Source organism: Pipistrellus kuhlii, unplaced genomic scaffold, assembly GCF_014108245.1.
Source record: "Pipistrellus kuhlii isolate mPipKuh1 unplaced genomic scaffold, mPipKuh1.p scaffold_m20_p_9, whole genome shotgun sequence".
NCBI classification, from domain to species: Eukaryota; Metazoa; Chordata; class Mammalia; order Chiroptera; family Vespertilionidae; genus Pipistrellus; species Pipistrellus kuhlii.
The window spans coordinates 30,371,368-30,390,526 of NW_023425595.1; the positions used below are offsets into that span (position 1 = coordinate 30,371,368).

Genomic DNA, 19,159 nt, shown 5'->3' on the forward strand with positions numbered 1-19,159 from the left:
CCTCCTGTGCAGGCCTGGGTCCCCCCAGCTGTTCTCCCCTGCAGGCCTGGTCCCCCCCAATTTCCCTCCCCTGCAGGCCTGATGCTCCCAAATGCCCTACCCTGAAGGCTTTGTCCCCTCCAACTGCCCTCCTCTGCAGGCCTGGTGGCCCTCAACAGCTCTCCTCTGCTGGCCTGATTGCCCACAACTGCCCTCCCCTGCTGGCCTCTTGTGGCAGCCATTTGTGTCCACATGGGGGCAGCTATCTTGTGTGTTGGAGTGATGGTCAATTTACATATTACTCTTTTATTACATAGAATTTTTTTATTATTACATTTTTTGAAATTAATGAATGTAATAGTTGAGAATTCAGAATAACAAATAACTAAACACTTGTAATATAACACACATAATGTATGCATTTTGCTTTATTTTAATTATCATGAATTCATTACCAAATTATGAAAGTTAAAGTATAATAATGTTTGAAGACCATAAGTAATGGTGTATCTTGTTTATTATAAGATAAATACTTTTGTCTTGCTATATCATATTATGGTGTTTATATGTTAATGTTTAAAATCCTGTTTGGTATAATAGGTGTAAAATAAATTTCATAAAAGAGGAAAAAGGTTGGATGAGAGATTTCAACTTCTAATCCTAATGTTGCCATATCTGTACCATGTGAATTACTTTCTGAACTGCCCTCAATTAGAGGCCAGCTATGGTTGGGTTTTTTATTTTTCCCCTAAATACATATTTGAAGTTCTGTACCATGCTTTCCCTCAGGGCTTTGTGGTCCCTGGGGACTCTTAAGCCTTATTTCATATTGAGATTTGGGAGTCTCCCCAATATGAGATTATTATGAGATTATGTGTGTTTACTTTGGGAAGTCAGCTAGACTAACTGACTTGGCTTATGATTTATAAGGTGAATACAGGGTGTCACCATTATATACTTCCTGGTCCCTCTCCTTGGCATGAGCACCTTTCACATTTCTTCTTGTCTGGAGCTATATTGTGGGTAAGGTAAAGGCTTATTGTGTGACAAAGCCTAGTCTTATTCTATTCTGCCTGTGTGTAGTTACAGGGATGAAGGGCATTGTTGTATAGATGATATTTGGTGATTTCCTAGTCTAGGAAAAAAATAGGAGGAACATATTCACTTCACATTCCAAGCCCAGACAATGTCAGCAAGGGATGTTTGCTCCTGTGTGGACAAGGGAAAAGCTAGATGCTCTCAACCTCTCCTTTAGAGTATAGAAAATTCTTCTCTGTATATTTATTCATTTTTACAAATATGTTTACAATGATGTAACATAGAATTAGACAATAATAACCTTATCATGTCTCAGATCAGGAAAAGATAAATAAGTACCACCCTTTAGAATTGTACATTTGAAACTTATGTAATCTTATTAACCAATGCCAACCCAATAAACTTAATAAAAATTAACAAATAGAATTGTTAACTATAGTTAGAGTCCATACTCTTGAAATATTCAGGTTTAGAGGTAACACTATGTGTTTCACCCCCCCAAAAAAAATTTAAATTGGACATTTCAAGAAAAACATTTCAGAACAATAACAAAATGATGACACAGTCTTAGAAAATCTAGAACTCTTTCTAAATATAGCTTTTTCCTGACATCCTTATTAGGAGATCGGGGAGATTATTCAAATGATTAATAGTATTTTATTCTGTGTCCCAGCCCCCCTGCCTTCCTCTAAAAATATGCTATTCTAGGTCATCTCTAGAGAAGCATGGCATGGAGGTGAGAAGGGAGTGAAAAGGCAAACCTTGTTGGCCTTTCTAAATGATTCATCCTAATTGTTTCAGGCACTGAGGTCAAGTGGTAATCTGAAGGGGCCTGTTTTCTGTTTTAAACAGCCAAAGGCAACAATGGGTGCTGTACATACTTTGTGCCAAATGGCCGCCCAGAGTGGGATGAAGAAATAGAAACAGCAGTGAGAGCATCAATCATCAGATCCAGGAGACTAAGGCATGTGGATCAGGTAAAGGAAACTACTGTCATCAACAAGGAAAGAGAAACTGATTGATATGAGGTGGTATAGGTGACATATCTTGACGTGGTATGCTTTGTGTAGTATATGGCTGTTTTGTTTCTTTCATTGAAAAAGGCTCACTTTAAGACTGAAAGAAGACCTTGAGGTGGACCTCGATTCCTGTGCTTTCATCATTATTATACTTCTAATAATTTTCTATTTTCTCTCTCCTTTTTGCTTCCCCAGAACCACAGGCAAAAATAATGAAGTGGAGGAGGTTTGGGATAAGTCTGAATGGTACTTGTAACCAAACCACTTTCTCCTTTGAAAGAGACAGTATAAATCATTCCATAAAACCCTCTTATTCTTTACCTGGGAGATGTCTGAAATATTGGGCAAGCAAAAATTATAATGAGCAGGAGCTGTAGAGGTCTCAAGTCAGAAACAGATGGGAAGGGGGGTGAAGCGAACAAACACAAAAACAAATAAATGAGAAAATAAATCACGATTCACTGTTTTTAGCCTTTATAAAGGATTTTGTTTTAGCTAAACAGATATGAGTCTGAACTAGAAAAACCTGGATTTCACTTTCAGTTAATCACTAATAGCTTTGGGAAAGCAAATTAAACATCCTGTGCCTGGGTCAGGGAATTTAATGACAGCACTTACCCTGAACTCTGAAATACACAGTACTCTTTAAAGAAAATGACATTCTACTTCAGAGTTTAAAAAAGACTTGTCAAGATGAGTATATGACAGAGTGACTTTCAAATAAGGGAAATAAATTGAGCAAAGCCAACAGAGTATTGAAGTATATGCAGTATTTTGGGATTAGCAAGTAATCGAGCAAAATTTAAGCATGGAATGTTAGGATATAGTTTATCATTCAAACCAGAACACTTTTGGATGCTTAGTAAATGCAAAGAAATAAAATGGAAATTTTTAGATAAAATCTAAATTTAACTTTATTGAATGCTATGCCAAGAAATTTGAGCGCTAGCCTCAAATTTATGGAGAGACATTGAGGATTTTTTAGCAGTGGATTAAAATGTTTTCAAAATTTTGCTATAAGACAAAATTTATTTTAAGAGACTAAGCAGAGAAATAGTTGGATGTATCTAGGTGATCTTTAAAAGACAATAGAGTGGTAATAGAAAGAAAAGGCTGATTTAGAATATTTCTGGATTAAAAATAGAAGTTTTTCTTATCTGAGGATAGAGTACAAATAACAGACATGCTGATGTGACCTGGTTAGAATAAGAACCAAGAAACTTTGAGTTATAAAGAAATTATAACTAAGATGAGGTAGAGAGATATTTGATGAGATCACAAATATGCTTGTAGGTCATGTGGTAGATGTTGGCGATATTATCCAAAAAACAGAACCCAGAAATATAGCCTATTTGGCATGAGATAGAGGTTTAAGTGATGAGTTTAGTCTTATACATGGTCAATTTAATCTGTCCATGAAAATTTTAAATGAAAATATTCATATGCCCTCAGAAGAAGTGCACAATTGTGACATAACTTCCTTAATAAATTCATTATCTAAAAGTTATTTTCTTTTTTGGGGGATATATGATAAAATTCTACATATTGGAAGTTAATTTTTTAATTTTAATTAATATTTATTGTTGAAATGATTAAAGATGTCCCTCTTCCCCTCTCCCCCCTCCCATAGCTCCCCAGTTCCTACCCTATCCCAGGCCCTCACCAACCTATTGTCTGTGTCTATAGGTAATGCATACATGCATAAAAGATCTTTGTCTAATCTCTTCCCGCACTGCCCCCCACAACCTCTTTCCCTTTGATAATCTGTTCCATTTCCATGCCCCTGATTCTATTCCATTCACCAGTTTATTCTGTTCATCAGATTTTTTTATTCATTTGATTATTAGATTCACTTGTTGATAGATATATATTTGTTGTCACTTTGTTGTGTATATTTTCTATCTTTACCTTTTTCTTCTCCCTCTTCCTAAACAATACCTTTTAGCATTTCATATGATACTCTTTTGGTGGTGATGAACTCCTTTAGCTTTTTCTTGTCTGTGAAGCTCTTTATCTGACCTTCAATTCTAAATGATGGCTTTGCTGGGTAGAGTAATCTTGGTTGTAGGTTCTTGCTATTCATCACATTGAATATTTCTTGTCACTCCCTTTTGGCTTGCATAGTTTCCGTTGAGAAATGAGCTGACAGTCATATGGGTGCTCCCTTGTAGGTAACTGTTTTTCTCTTGCTGCTTTTAAGATTTTCTCTTTGTCTTTAGCTCTATGCATTTTAATCATGGTGTGTCTTGGTATTGTCCTCTTTGAATTCCTCTTGTTTGGAGTTTTCTGTGCTTCCTGAACTTGTAAGTCAATTTTTTCCCCACCAGGTAGGGGAGGTTTTCAGTCATTATTTTTTCAAATAGGGTTTCAGTATCTTGCTCTTTCTCTTCTTCTGGCACCTCCATAATTTGAATGTTGGTATAATTGAAGTTGTCCCAAAGGCTCCTTACACTATCTTCACATTTTTGGATTCTTTTTGTTCTTCTGGTTGGGTGTTTTTTTTGCTTCCTCATATTTCAAATCATTGATTTGATTCTCAGGATCCTCTAGTCTACTATTGAATCCCTGTTATTATTCTTTATTTTAGTCAGTGTATGCTTAATTTCTGACTGCAACTTTTTCTTCTTCTTCTTCTTCTTCTTCTTCTTCTTCTTCTTCTTCTTCTTCTTCTACATTTTTATTTGGCATTCTCACTAAGATCCTTGAAAGTTTCACTAAGTTCCTCAGAAGTTTCTAAAAGATTATTGAGTAATCTTATAACTGTGGTTTTTAACTCTGTATTCAGTTGTTTGCTTTTTTCCATTTCTTTCATTTGTAACAAGTTTCTTTGTCTTCACATTTTGGCTGGTTCCCTGTGTTTGTTTCTATGTATTGGGTAGCTGCTAAGTCTCTTTGAGTTGATAGAGTGGCATTGTGTAGTAGGTCTTCTATAGGCCCAGTGGCTCAGCCTCCACAATCACCTGAGGTGGACACTCTTGGTGTACCCCTTTGTGGGCTGTGTGAACAGTTTTGTTGAAGTTGAGCCTTGATTGATTTTGGTGTCATTGAGAGGAATTGACCTCCAGGCCAATTGGTTGTAGGAACCTGCTGCAACTACAGTGGGAGAGCTGCTGCAGAGACACCCTTATGGAGCAGGACTTGCTTCAGTGGGGCTTTGGTGCTCACTGAGTCTTCCCCTTGGGTGTGTCATTTATAGATGTGAAGAGCTGTAATCTGGTATGGTCTTACACCATCCAGTGGGTACACTGGCTCTTGGGTCTCCAGGGAGATGCAAAGTCAGCCACTGCCTGGGGCCACCCAGCAGGAGCTACAGAGAGATATGAGGATTCCTTCTCTTTGTATCAGGTTTGGAAGTGCCCAGACAAGGCTCAGCTGTGAAGTGAGGCAGGCTGGTGCTGGTGCCTGCCTTGGGCCTTTTATTGATAGGTTTGGGACTTCTTAAAACTGAGGCTTGTTTGACAGAGTTTTAGCCTGAGAAAAGACAGACCATTCATATGCAAAAGCCACTGCACACAGCTTGGGTGGGGTTGTAAATTGTGGGGCAGGGTCTCAGGAGTCACCAGGGCAGAACACACAGAAATGGCTGCCAGTCAGCCCTGCATTGGGGAGGTCCCAACATTGGAACAATGACTGTTGCAAGCACCTCTGTCTGGAAGAAAGCAGCCCCTGACAGTCCAGTTTCTCCCTGTATGTGTCTGGATCCCCCAAAGCCTTGCCCCTTTGCTGGAGCTCAGAGGAAGTGTGAGCTTGTAAATTCAGTTTGTGGTGCCAGCTTTTACAAGTACCGCGCGCTAACCGATTGCGCCACTGGAGCCCCCTGGTGCCAGCTTTTAAAGAGGAGCAGCTTGGTCTCAAGCAACCTGTGTGTCACTCAGCCTCAATCTGCATTGGTTTTACAGTCCAAGTTCTTATTGCCTGTAGGAACTTATTTCTCTAGCTTTGGAACCCTGGGCTTATGGTCTAGTGTGGGACTGGGACCCCTTACTTCTCTGGGTGGTCTCCGCAGAGACAATATCCCTCCCAATTATAAAAGTGGCATTGTTGGGTGCTGGACAAGCCTGTCTGTGCCTCCTCACCTCCTACCAGTCTCAATGTGCTTTCTTCTTTACCTTTCTACTTGTAGTACTTCCACTCAGTCAGCTTTCTGGCAGTTCTGGATGACAGCTGTTCTGTATTTTAGTTGTAATTTTGATGTGATTGCCGAAACCAGTTTGGCTCAGTGGTAGAGCATCGGTCTGCGAACTGAAAGGTCCCAGGTTCGATTCCGGTCAAGGGCATGTATTATATTGGGTCGGCAGCTAAGTAATTGCAGGTTTCACACAACAAAAATTCAGTTGAATTTTTAGGTTTGCAGACGTAGTACAAATGTAAAACACATTTTGTTATTTGATAGTTGGCTATTCAGCTGTTAATCAGTAAAAAAAGTTTTTTGATCTGTTTTGTAGTTTTCGTTGGGCGTTCGTTGAAAAATGGAAAATCAAAAGGAACATTTTCATCATATTTTGCTTTTTTATTTCCACAAAGGGAAAAACGCATCGCAAGCTCATAAAAAGTTATGTGCTGTTTATGGTGACGAAGCCTTAAAAGAACAGCAGTGTCAAAATTGGTTTGCCAAATTTCGTTCTGGTGATTTTTCACTCAAAGATGAAAAACGCTCTGGTCGTCCAGTTGAAGTTGATGACGCCCTAATCAAAGCAATAATCAATTCGGACTGTCACAGTACAACACGTGAGATTGCAGAGAAGCTTCATGTATCACATACATGCATTGAAAATCACTTAAAACAACTTGGCTATGTTCAAAAACTCGATACATGGGTTCCTCACGAACTGAAAGAATCACAGTTAACGCAACGCATTAGCAGCTGCGATTTGCTAAAGAAACGTAATGAAAATGATCCATTTTTAAAACGACTGATAACTGGCGATGAAAAATGGGTTGTTTACAACAATATCAAGCGGAAAAGATCGTGGAGCAGGCCAGGTGAACCAACTCAAACAACATCAAAAGCTGATATTCATCAAAAGAAGGTTTTGTTATCAGTTTGGTGGAATTACAAAGGAATTGTCTACTTTGAACTCTTACCACCCAACCGAACGATCAATTCTGATGTCTACATTGAACAACTAACGAAATTAAACAATGCAGTTGAAGAAAAGCGGCCCGAATTGACAAATTGAAAAGGTGTTGTATTCCATCATGACAATGCAAGGCCACACACATCTTTGGTCACTCGGCAAAAATTAATGGAGCTTGGTTGGGATGTTTTGCCACATCCACCATATAGTCCTGACCTTGCACCATCTGATTACTTTTTGTTTCGATCTTTACAAAACTCCTTGAATGGTAAAAATTTCAATAATGATGATGATGTCAAATCGGACCTGATTCAGTTTTTTGCTAATAAAAACCAGAAGTTTTTTGAACGTGGGATTATGATGCTGCCTGAAAGATGGCAAAAGGTCATTGATCAAAATGGGCAATACATTACAGAATAAAGTTATTCAGTTCCATGAAAAAATTGTCTTTGATTTTCTTTTTAAAATCCGCAATTACTTAGTTGCCGACCCAATACATTGGTTGCGGGCACATTCCCAGTAGGGGGTGTGCAAGAGGCAGCTGGTCGATGTTTCTCTCTCATTGACGTTTCTAGCTCTCTATCCCTCTCTCCTCCTCTCTATAAAAAAATCAATAAAATAAAAATAAAAAAGTAGTATGTTTAATTTTGATGTGATTGTAGGAGGCAGCAAGTATAGGCATTTATCTATGCTGCCATCTTGGTTCTCTGAAAATTATTTTATTGTTGGCTATATTTGAAGTCTTGAGAGTGGACAGTATTCTAAGAAAGAGAATAAAGAGGGAGTCCAGAGAATATGCTTTTTCCAAATTGTGTTAAGACAAAATACATGAAAAGAAAGTAGATGACCTCAATGACTTTGAGGGATTACAGGGTTTTTAAGAAAGAGAGACTTCTTATTTTTTTTCTCTTTCATAGGACAATGAAACCTCCTGACCACTGTTTGTGCATCTCATATTCATATAGCTTTTACATTTGCATTTTGAGTTAGTATATCCAATTCCAGATGTTACTAACTTAGGTGTAAAATCAACTTTTGATTATTTTTCATAACTCTTTCAGGTAGCTATCATTAACCTCACATTATATTGGGTCGGCAGCTAAGTAATTGCGGATTTTTAAAAGAAAATCAAAGACAATTTTTTCATGGAACTAAATAACTTTATTCTGTAATGTATTGCCCATTTTGATCAATGACCTCTTGCCATCTTTCAGGCAGCATCATAATCCCACGTTCAAAAAACTTCTGGTTTTTATTAGCAAAAAACTGAATCAGGTACGATTTGACATCATCATCATTATTGAAATTTTTACCATTCAAGGAGTTTTGTAAAGATCGAAACAAAAAGTAATCAGATGGTGCAAGGTCAGGACTATATGGTGGATGTGGCAAAACATCCCAACCAAGCTCCATTAATTTTTGCCGAGTGACCAAAGATGTGTGTGGCCTTGCATTGTCATGATGGAATACAACACCTTTTCGATTTGTCAATTCGGGCCGCTTTTCTTCAACTTCATTGTTTAATTTCGTTAGTTGTTCAATGTAGACATCAGAATTGATCGTTCGGTTGGGTGGTAAGAGTTCAAAGTAGACAATTCCTTTGTAATCCCACCAAACTGATAACAAAACCTTCTTTTGATGAATATCAGCTTTTGATGTTGTTTGAGTTGGTTCACCTGGCCTGCTCCACGATCTTTTCTGCTTGATATTGTTGTAAACAACCCATTTTTCATCGCCAGTTATCAGTCGTTTTAAAAATGGACCATTTTCATTACGTTTCTTTAGCAAATCGCAGCTGCTAATGCGTTGCATTAACTCTGATTCTTTCAGTTCGTGAGGAAACCATGTATCGAGTTTTTGAACATAGCCAAGTTGTTTTAAGTGATTTTCAATGCATGTATGTGATACATGAAGCTTCTCTGCAATCTCACGTGTTGTACTGTGACAGTCCGAATTGATTATTGCTTTGATTAGGGCGTCATCAACTTCAACTGGACGACCAGAGCGTTTTTCATCTTTGAGTGAAAAATCACCAGAACGAAATTTGGCAAACCAATTTTGACACTGCCGTTCTTTTAAGGCTTCGTCACCATAAACAGCACATAACTTTTTATGAGCTTGCGATGCGTTTTTCCCTTTGCGGAAATAAAAAAGCAAAATATGACAAAAATGTTCCTTTTGATTTTCCATTTTTCAACGAACGCCAAACGAAAACTACAAAACAGATCAAAAAACTTTTTTTACTGATTAACAGCTGAATAGCCAACTATCAAATAACAAAATGTGTTTTACATTTGTACTACGTCTGCAAACCTAAAAATTCAACTGAAGCCATATATGTGTGAAACCAGCAATTACTTACTTGCCGACCCAATATATGAGTGACTGATGCTTCAAATATGAAGTCATACAATTGGTATGGAAAGACCTGAAATTTGAATAAGATCATATTTGGTTTAAATAATCATAATCTTGATAAAATGCAATAAACAAATTTCAGGCCATCCTTCTGCAATTATGACTTGTTATGTATAAGCCATATACTCTTTCAAATTCAGATGCAAACACATTATATGAATGTTAGAGTCATATATGAATATCATTTCTGTCCCTGAATCTAATTTTGTAACATTTAACATTATTGGATCTCTCCGTGCCTCAGTTTCTTCTTTTATTTGGTGATAAACAATAATTGCAACTTTGTAATGATGACTTTAAAAATTACATTTAGGCTGCTTATAAAACTTTAAAATATTACCTGTAGTAGAACATTATTCAATAAATGGTATATTTTCAGTCTCTATTATTAAAAATTATTAATGCCGTTATAAATAAAATTTAATTCCAAACTTAAGTTTGCCTTCTCAAGGATGATCTGAATTAAATTTATTATTTATTTCTTCTCAGAATAAATACTTCTGGAAAACTAGCATTCGTCAACTGGATTAGTTATGCTGGCTTCCAACAATTCATATGTGGCTCCAAAATCTTTTATTCTTGATGGAATTCCTGGTCTGGAGAGAGTACATGTATGGATCTCTCTCCCATTCTGCACAATGTATATCATTTCCCTTGTGGGAAACCTTGGCCTTGTGTACCTCATTTATCACGAAGAGTCCTTACATCGTCCAATGTATTTCTTTCTGGCCATGCTCTCCCTCATTGACCTCTTTACCTGCACCACCACTCTACCCAATGCACTCTGCATCTTCTGGTTTAACTTCAAAGAAATTAAGTTCAATGCCTGCTTAGTTCAGATGTTCTTTGTCCATGGGTTCACGGGTGTGGAGTCTGGTGTACTCATGCTCATGGCTCTGGACCGCTATGTCGCTATTTGCTACCCATTGCGTTATGCTACCATACTCACTAACTCTATTATTGCCAAAGCTGGGATTGCCACCTTCTTGAGGGGTGTGTTACTAATGATTCCTTTTCCTTTCTTAGTCAAGCGTTTGCCTTTCTGCCAAAGCAATATTATCTCCCATACATATTGTGACCACATGTCAGTGGTGAAGTTATCCTGTGCTAGCATCAAGGTCCATGTCATCTATGGTCTGATGGTTGCCCTCCTGATTGGAGTATTTGACATTTGCTGTATATCCGCATCTTACACTATGATCCTCCGTGCAGTGGTCAACCTTTCATCAGCAGATGCTCAGCAGAAGGCCTTCAGCACCTGCACTGCCCATATATCTGCCATTATCATCACCTATGTTCCAGCATTCTTCACTTTCTTTACCCACCGTTTTGGAGGACACACTATTCCCCCTTCTCTTCACATTATTGTGGCTAATCTTTATCTTCTTCTTCCTCCAACTCTGAACCCTATTGTTTATGGGGTAAAGACAAAGCAGATCCGTGACAGTGTCATAAAGCTCTTCCGGGGTGAGAAAGGTGCAGGTATTCAGGACAACTGAAATTTGATTGAAGAAAAATGAATGAAAAACAACAAAAAGAAACCCATGAATGACATCATGTGTTTACTTATATATGGCATCATTTATTTGCCATGACTTATCTCAGATGTATGTTTTCTGCAATGATAGTGGAGAAATTTATAGCTATGTCTGGATTTATGTCCTGGTGCCTTTCTCTGATGATTTTCTCCATCACCAGTTTAATCAGGTCATTGATATGGGGTCACTACAACTGTCTGCCAATATATTCATATAAGCTATCAATATTTTGTTAACCTTTTGAGAGAGTTCCCAAGTGTCTCATTTGTGTTTGTAATTCTCCTCATAGAGGCTTCTCATGCAGGACATCCAGCCTGGGCAGTCCCTGAAGCAAAAATTCAGCTTATAAAGTATGCTGACAATATGTAAATAAAATGGCAGTCATGGGTTTTAAGAGGATGACATGTAGTAGAAATCATGTTGTAAAAAGCAGTGCAGATGAATTTACTCAATAAACAAAGAACATGTATAATATATAGTTTAGCCCTCAAGAAATAATTTTATTTTTCTTCAGTTATTTACTGATCTCAGAGTTTTACTCTATTACTTATTGAGAATTCCCATGGACACTTACATAAGCAGTGCTCATAATCACTGGCTGTGTGAAAACATCTTGGATGTCGACATTCCACTACAATCTCTCAGTTCACTAAGATTTCTTTGCTTGCTCACTGGTCATCAGTGATCTGCATCCAGTTCCCTCCACTTTTACCTGTGGAACATCTCATGCAGCACTTGAGGTATTGTTAATGGATGCCTGGGGGCCCTCAAGACCCTTTGGGGAATCTATAAAGTCACAAAAATATGTTTTATGATAATATAATAGATTTGTTAGAGCTACTTTTAAATCAACTAAAAGAAAAAAAATTAATAAAAAACTAGGCTAGTTTAGAGGGCCCCTGGTACTATATCAACTGTACCTACATTCACATTATAGGCACACTAGAAGGAGAAGAGAAGTGTAAGGAGTTGAAAACCTGTTTGAAGAAATAAGGACATCAAACTTTTCTAACGTGGTGAAGGAAATAAATATACAGCTCAGAAAATGCAGAGTTTCAAACAAGATGAATCCAAAATGGTCCACACCAAGACACACTGTAATTAAAATGCCAAAGGTTAAAAACAAATAAAGAATCTTAAAAGCAGCAAGAGAAAAGCAGTTAGTTACCTACAAGGGAGCTCCCAGAAAACTGTTGGCTTATTTCTCAATAGAAAGTCTGCTGGTCTTCTGGGATCGGCATGGAATAGCCAAAGTGATGAAAAGCAAGATTACTTTCTACCCAACAAGGCTATCATTTAAAATTAAAGGACAAATAAATTGCTTCCCACCAAGCCAATACTACAAGTAATGTTAAAGGAATAATAAAATGGTAAAAACCACATATCTATTAATAATTTACTTTAAACATAAGTGGTTTAAATATCCCAATAAAAAAACATAGTGGCTAAATGGATACGAAAATAAGACCCTTATATATGTTGCCTATAAGAGACTCACTTCAGAACAAAACACATAGACAGACAAAATCAGGGGTGGAAAAAGAATTTCATGAGGTGGAGCAAAAAAAAAAAATAAAATAAAAAATAAAGCTGGGTAGCAATACTTATACTAGATAAAAATAGACATTAAACCAATGATAATAATAAGAGATGAAGAAGGACACAGCAAATTAACTTCTGGGACTTTATTCAAAGAAACCTAGAACACTAATTTGAAAAGACATATGCACCCATATGCACATTGTAGCATTATTACAGCCAAGATCTAGAAATAACCAAAGCGTTCATCAATAATGAATGGATAAAGTGGTACAAATATACGATGGAGTATTACTCAGCCATAAAAGAGTGAAACCTTGCCATTTGGGACAACATGGATGGCCCTTGAGAGTATTATACTAAGTGAAATAAGTCAGATGGAGAAAGACTAACACATACTATGTGGAATCTAAAAAACAAAATAAATGAACAAATGAGACAGAAACAAACTACAGACACAGAGAACATTTTTTATGGTTGCCAGATGGGAGGGGGTTTTAGGAATGGGTGAAAAAGAAAAAGGGTTTAAGAAGTACATTTTGTTAATTAGGAAACAATCATGGATATTTACATCATAGGGAATATAGTCAATAATATTATAATAGCTACATATGGTATCAGATGTGTTCAAGATTTATTGAGGTGATCAATTCATACGTTATATAAATGTCTATTCACTATATTGTACTCCTGAAACTAATATAATCTTGTCAGTATTTAATTACAGTAATAATTGTAATAAATTTTTTAAATAAACACTTAAAAGTTTCTATTTTAATTTTGAACACAGTTCATATATATAGGTATAAACCACAAAAACAAATGCTATTTGAGATGTCAGTAAAAATTAATATGGTAAATTGTAACAATTTTAAAGAAAAATAGTATTAATTTCTTTGTGAGTTTTTTTTAAGTTCTTTATTATTTAATGTATTATATATAAATCTCCAATTTTCCACATTGACCTCTCCCTGGCCACCCCCTACCCCAGCACATTCCCCCACCCCTGCCCCCCTGTCTGTGCCCATTGGTTATGCTCATACACACGCACACAAGTCCTTTGGTTGATCTCTTACTCCCACAACCCCCGCCTTCCCTCAGCATCTTTGCGAGTTTTTATAACTTATATTTCATTGCTCATATTTAATTTAGACCCTATTTCCACCAATTTCTATCTTTTCCAATTTATCAGCAGCATGTTTACAATCTATATCAATTCAACTGTCAGGGTAAATTAACAAAAGACAGTAAATAAAAAAAGGTTTGAGTTGGCTCTAAAATGACTTTTACAAAAAACCCTCAACAAAATTTTAGCAAACCAGATCTAGCAGTACATCAGAAAGATGATACACCATGACCAAGTAGGATTTATCCAAGGAATGCAAAGATGGTACAATACTACAAATCAATAAACATGATACATCACATAAACAAATTGAGAGATAAAAATCACAGTCATATCAATTGATGCAGAAAAGCATTTGACAAAATCCAACACCCTTCCTTGATAAATGACTTACAGAAACCCCCATACAATATTAGATTGAATAGGGAGGATGGCTTCAAGTAGATGAAGCCTCCATGAAAAAGTGAGAATTCTGGGATAGAAGAATAAAAGCCTTTAAAAATGACAAGAAATTTATTCCTGAGCATGACCAAGGTATTTTGGTTATAATCATTAAGAATTGCTAAAGAATAGCATAATTGTGGCATTGGAAGTATGAAAGAGTCCTGGTAATATTTCATTCTTAATATTTGCTATACTAGTATATGTTAGAAATAGTGAAATTATAAAAGTACATCCTCACTAAATATAAATTACATTAAATTCTTTAATCACTTTGCTTTCTTATTGCCCATATTCCTCAGTAACATTTCTGATCTTTCTGGGAACTGCCCTTTCAAAGCTTTCATTTATCAACATGGTACCAAAGACAGTCCCCTTATAATTACACAATCCCTAAAGTATTGAATAATTTTAAATATAAGTCCAAAATATGAAAATAAAACTTTTTAAAAGTTTTATTAAATTCTAAAGATATCTATTTATGTTAAGGTGACCAGATCGTCCTGCTTTTTGGGGGACAGTTTTCCAATCTTTCCAAAAATTGGGACTTTTTAAAAATGCTGCTGGACACAGGAAAAATTGTTAGAAATCAGGACTATCCCTTCAAAAAAGGGATGATCTGGTCACCTTAATCTATGTTGATGTTTTAAGATTCTTTTTTTAGACATATACATTGAAATATTTAATCCTATCTAATAAAAGAATAATATGAAAATTGACCATACCTCTGCTATAACCACAATCCATGCCCATCAGCCAATCAGAAGTGAGTATGCAAATCAACACAACCAAGATGGCTGCAGCCACAGAGAGCAGGAGGCTTGGGTTTTCCTGGTAATGGAGAAAACCAAGCTTTCTGCACACCCTGGCTGGCCTAGGTCTCCACTCAAGGCTACAAAGTTCCAATTATAGAAGTTAAATAAGTCCCAACCAAAAAGATGGCTGCAGCCACAGAGCTGGAGAGAGCAGGAGGCTTGAGTTGCCCCCAGCAATGAGTAAGCCAAGCTTTCCACCCACTCTGGCCAGCCTAGGCCTCCACTCAATGCTACAAAAGTTTCACCTGTAGAAGATAAATAAATCCCAGATACGAGGGCCTCCACTTGGGTCGCTGGTGGGTGTGGTCAGCTTGCATACCACCACAGGCCCCTCACCCAAACCACCCCACACCCCAAGGGAAAACCCAGCCTGACACTCTTTGCCCTGGGACACTCTTCAGGGCAAACCAGCTGGCCCCCACCCATGCACCAGGCCTCTATCCTACCTCATAAAAGAGTAATATGCAAATTTACCATCATTCCAACACATAAGATTGCTGCCCTCATGCCGTCAAAGATGGCTGCCCACATGTGAACATAAGATAGCCTCCACAAGATGGCCAGCAGGAGAGGGCGTTGGGGGATACCAGGCCTGCAGAGGCGGGCAGTTAGGGGCAATTGGGCTGGCATGGGAGCAGTTAGGCATCATTCAGGCTGGCAGGAGAGTGGTTAGGGGTGATCAGGCTGGCAGGCAGAAGCGATTAGGGGCAATTAGGAAGGCAGGCAAGTGAGCAGTTGGGAGCCAGCAGTTCTGGATTGTGAGAGGAATGTCCAACTGCCCGTTTAGGCCTGAACCTATTGGGCCTAAACGGACAGTCGGACATCCCTTGAGGGGTCCCAGATTGGAGAGGGTGCAGGCTGGGTTGAGGGACACCCTCCACCCCACACCCATTCATGAATTTCATGCACCCAGCCTCTAGTTATACAATAAAAGCATACTATTCTCATGATTTTAAATTCTTTTTTACTGGAATCCAAATGCATACTTATTTTCCTTCTGGTGTAACAGATGAAGGATATGGCTCTTGGATAATGGTTAATTATTTCAGAAAGCATTTCCCAAACAAAATGGTTAATTATTTCAGAAAGCATTTTCCAAACAAAATGTTTCACTGGCATTTGTAATAAGAAAAATTATTATTCCAACTGATTATAAAAATGTCTTGAACTAATGGATAATCACTTATGGCAATAAATATTTTCATTCTTGTGAACTAATAAATGGAGAAAGACATAACAAAACAAAAAAGGGGGCCCAGAAGAGGAATAGAAAGACAAGATAGAAAAAAACAAAACAAAAATTCAAATAGTATTTCATTGCATTTCATTCATATTCCTTGAGGGAACAGGCAACATAATGTTACTGATTTTGATTAAGATACTGTTGAAAACCCAAAATTTCAAATATGTCACCATTTTTTCTTTGTTTTTAGATTTATTAGGGGGGGCATTGGTTAATAAAATTTTACACATTTCAAGAGTACAAGTCTTTGATATATCAGCTGTGTACTGTATTGTGTGCCATTCAAAGTGCAATATTCTTCTGTCAACAAATACTAACATTTGACAAAATTAATGTTTTATTTGTTGCTACTGATACGTTGTAATAACTGAAAGCTGAAACAGTTGTTCTGCCATTAGACACTTGTTGGATATTACATTGAGTATATATCTGGAGAAATGAGAAAAAGTAGCATCCTCTATGCATTAGTTGCTCTTGATGTGTACTTTAAGGACCTTATATAAACTTTGCCTTAGCTCCTTGTTTTTGAGAGCATACACCATGGGATTGAGGGCAGGAGGAATGACATTGTGCAGTACATTGAGTAGCACTGGAATGATGGGAACTGACATTGCAGCACTATGTGTGATGGAAATGACAATGACAACTGTATAGAAGAATAGGATCAGAATGAGGTGGGACGTGCAGGTGCTTAGGGCCTTGGACACAGCTTCTGCCGAGTTCAGCTTCAGCACAGAGTGAAGTATCAAAGAATATGATAAAATAATCAAACCCAGGTCACTTCCCATGAGTGTCCAGGCCAGAAGGAGCTGGTAAATGCTGTTGATAGTTCTGTCATCACAGGATAGACTGGTGACACCGAGATTAGAACACAAACAGTGTTCTATTTGGTTCTGGGAGCAGTAGTGCCTCTGAGCAGCTAATACAGGCACTGGGATAGTACTTATGGTGTTTCTGAGTGCCATGAACACAGTTGCTTTGATCACAAAAGAGTCAGTAATTATTGATGGATAGCGTAGTGGTCGACAAATAGCTACATATCTATCTATGGCCATGCATACAAACATGCCTGACTCCATGCACACAAAACAATGTATGGCATACATCTGCAGAAAACACTCAGGGAGACTGATGGCTTTAGCATTGAACCATAAGATGGCCAATATCTTGGGCATGATAGTGGTAGCCAGCCCCATGTCTACCACAGCCAGGATGCCCAGGAAATGGTACATAGGCTGGTGCAGTGTTGGCTCTTGATAGATGATGATCAGGATCAGGATGTTGGCACTGAGGGCTAAGAGGTAGAGCAGAGCCAATGGCAGGGAGAGCCAGTTTTGCCAGCTGTGAATGCCTGGGAATCCCATGAGAATAAATTCAGAGACCTGGATCTTAGAGATGTTGGAGGCTTTAAGATACTGGAACATTCTTTAGTAAGAGAAAAAAATATTCAAGGTTACCATTCTGAAGATTATCTATGACCACACTTGAACAGAAGTATTCGAGGTTTAAGATTTTATTAAATTATTTATTTCCTTTGTTTATTTTTATAGTAATTCATTTTATTTTTTAGTTAAATATTATTGAAATGAAAATAGTTGATAAGATAATATGAATTTCAAGTGTAGACCTCTAGGATACATTATATGGATATTGGCTTGTGTTCCCACCACTCAAAATCTCTGCACTAACTTTATTTGATATTCATAAGGAGGCAGAAACTGTAATAGTGCATTTTTGTTAACACAATTAATCATCACAAAAACTCTATAAGGCAGGTCACATTACCTTCATCCTCTTATAATTATGGGTTAGAATGTTAGAGATATCAGGGCCTTGTTCATTCCCTTCCATATTGTAAGTCATGAAAACTGGACAACACAAAAGCAATCTGATGTGTGGCCTTGCCTTTTACCTTTAGTTTGCTAAAGGATGACTTTATTTAGAGCCATACTATATAGAATTGAGAGTAGAGAAATTTATGCATGGAAACACTTAGCTAACAGATCAGATCAAGACTATTGAAAAGAACTTATTTTAAGAACATTAACAATTTTGAAGAATACGTCAATAATAGTAATGTTACAACAGTGGTTGAATCAGAGATATGATATGAAGAGTTTACTGACTCAGCTCTCATCCGTTTTATCGCTATTCATAGTGAAGGATTTTAGGTTATGTATTTCAACAAGCAACTATTTTGGAAACAGCAATGTGACCCAAGGAAGACATAATTATTTGCTCCTCTAAGACTGATGTAGTATCATCACAAACTGAGTCATGCAGTAGTGGACAGAATAGTAACGAAGCACAAATTTGTAGGAGCTCAGGAAGTTTTTCAATGAGGAAAAGGCAAAGGATTCTAGAACTGAAGCATGGTTAGCATTCTGCCAGATTAGAGTTCTCTACTGTTGCTATTTGCTATTTCTTGTCTTCTCACATTACACTGCTTATTCTTAGCTTGGTGATTTAGCAACCCTCTATTTTCTTTTGTGCACTCTCACCACTGAATCTAGTTACAATCATTATCTCTGTTAGGAAGTCTCAGTTCTCCTTCAGGGAGGATAGAAAGTCATCCTTTAAATCTTGATAACATGAAGCAATTGTAACAGTGGCAGGTGTCATAGGAAAGGAATATATTTGTTGATGGATCAATCCCTTTTTTCCCTTTATTCATTAAGGTATTACAAATTGTCCTTATCCTCCCATTGTCAAACCATCCCCCAATTCATGCTCTCCCACTCTCCCTCACCCAGGTGTCTGTATCCATTTCTTATGCTTATATGCATCCATACAAATCCTTTGGTTGATTTCTCTCCTTTAATCCTGCCCTCCTCTGCCTTCCCTCTGAGGTTTGAGAATCTGATTGATGCTTCTCTAACTCTAGATCTATTTTTGTTCATTAGTTTATGTTGTTCATTATACTCC

At 37.4% G+C, this 19,159-nt stretch overlaps 2 protein-coding genes across 2 annotated transcripts; one reads left to right on the forward strand and one right to left on the reverse strand.

The window, feature by feature from the left end:
- Positions 1 to 10,065: 10,065 nt before the first annotated feature.
- Positions 10,066 to 11,031, forward strand: LOC118713209 (olfactory receptor 52N5). Its single transcript, XM_036427610.1, has one exon. It carries the CDS (start codon positions 10,066 to 10,068, stop codon positions 11,029 to 11,031), a length of 966 nt encoding a protein of 321 aa, XP_036283503.1.
- Positions 11,032 to 16,698: 5,667 nt separating this feature from the next.
- LOC118713210 (putative olfactory receptor 56B2) lies at positions 16,699 to 17,658 on the reverse strand. Its single transcript, XM_036427611.1, has one exon. It carries the CDS (start codon positions 17,656 to 17,658, stop codon positions 16,699 to 16,701), a length of 960 nt encoding a protein of 319 aa, XP_036283504.1.
- Between the last annotated feature and the right edge of the window lie 1,501 nt (positions 17,659 to 19,159).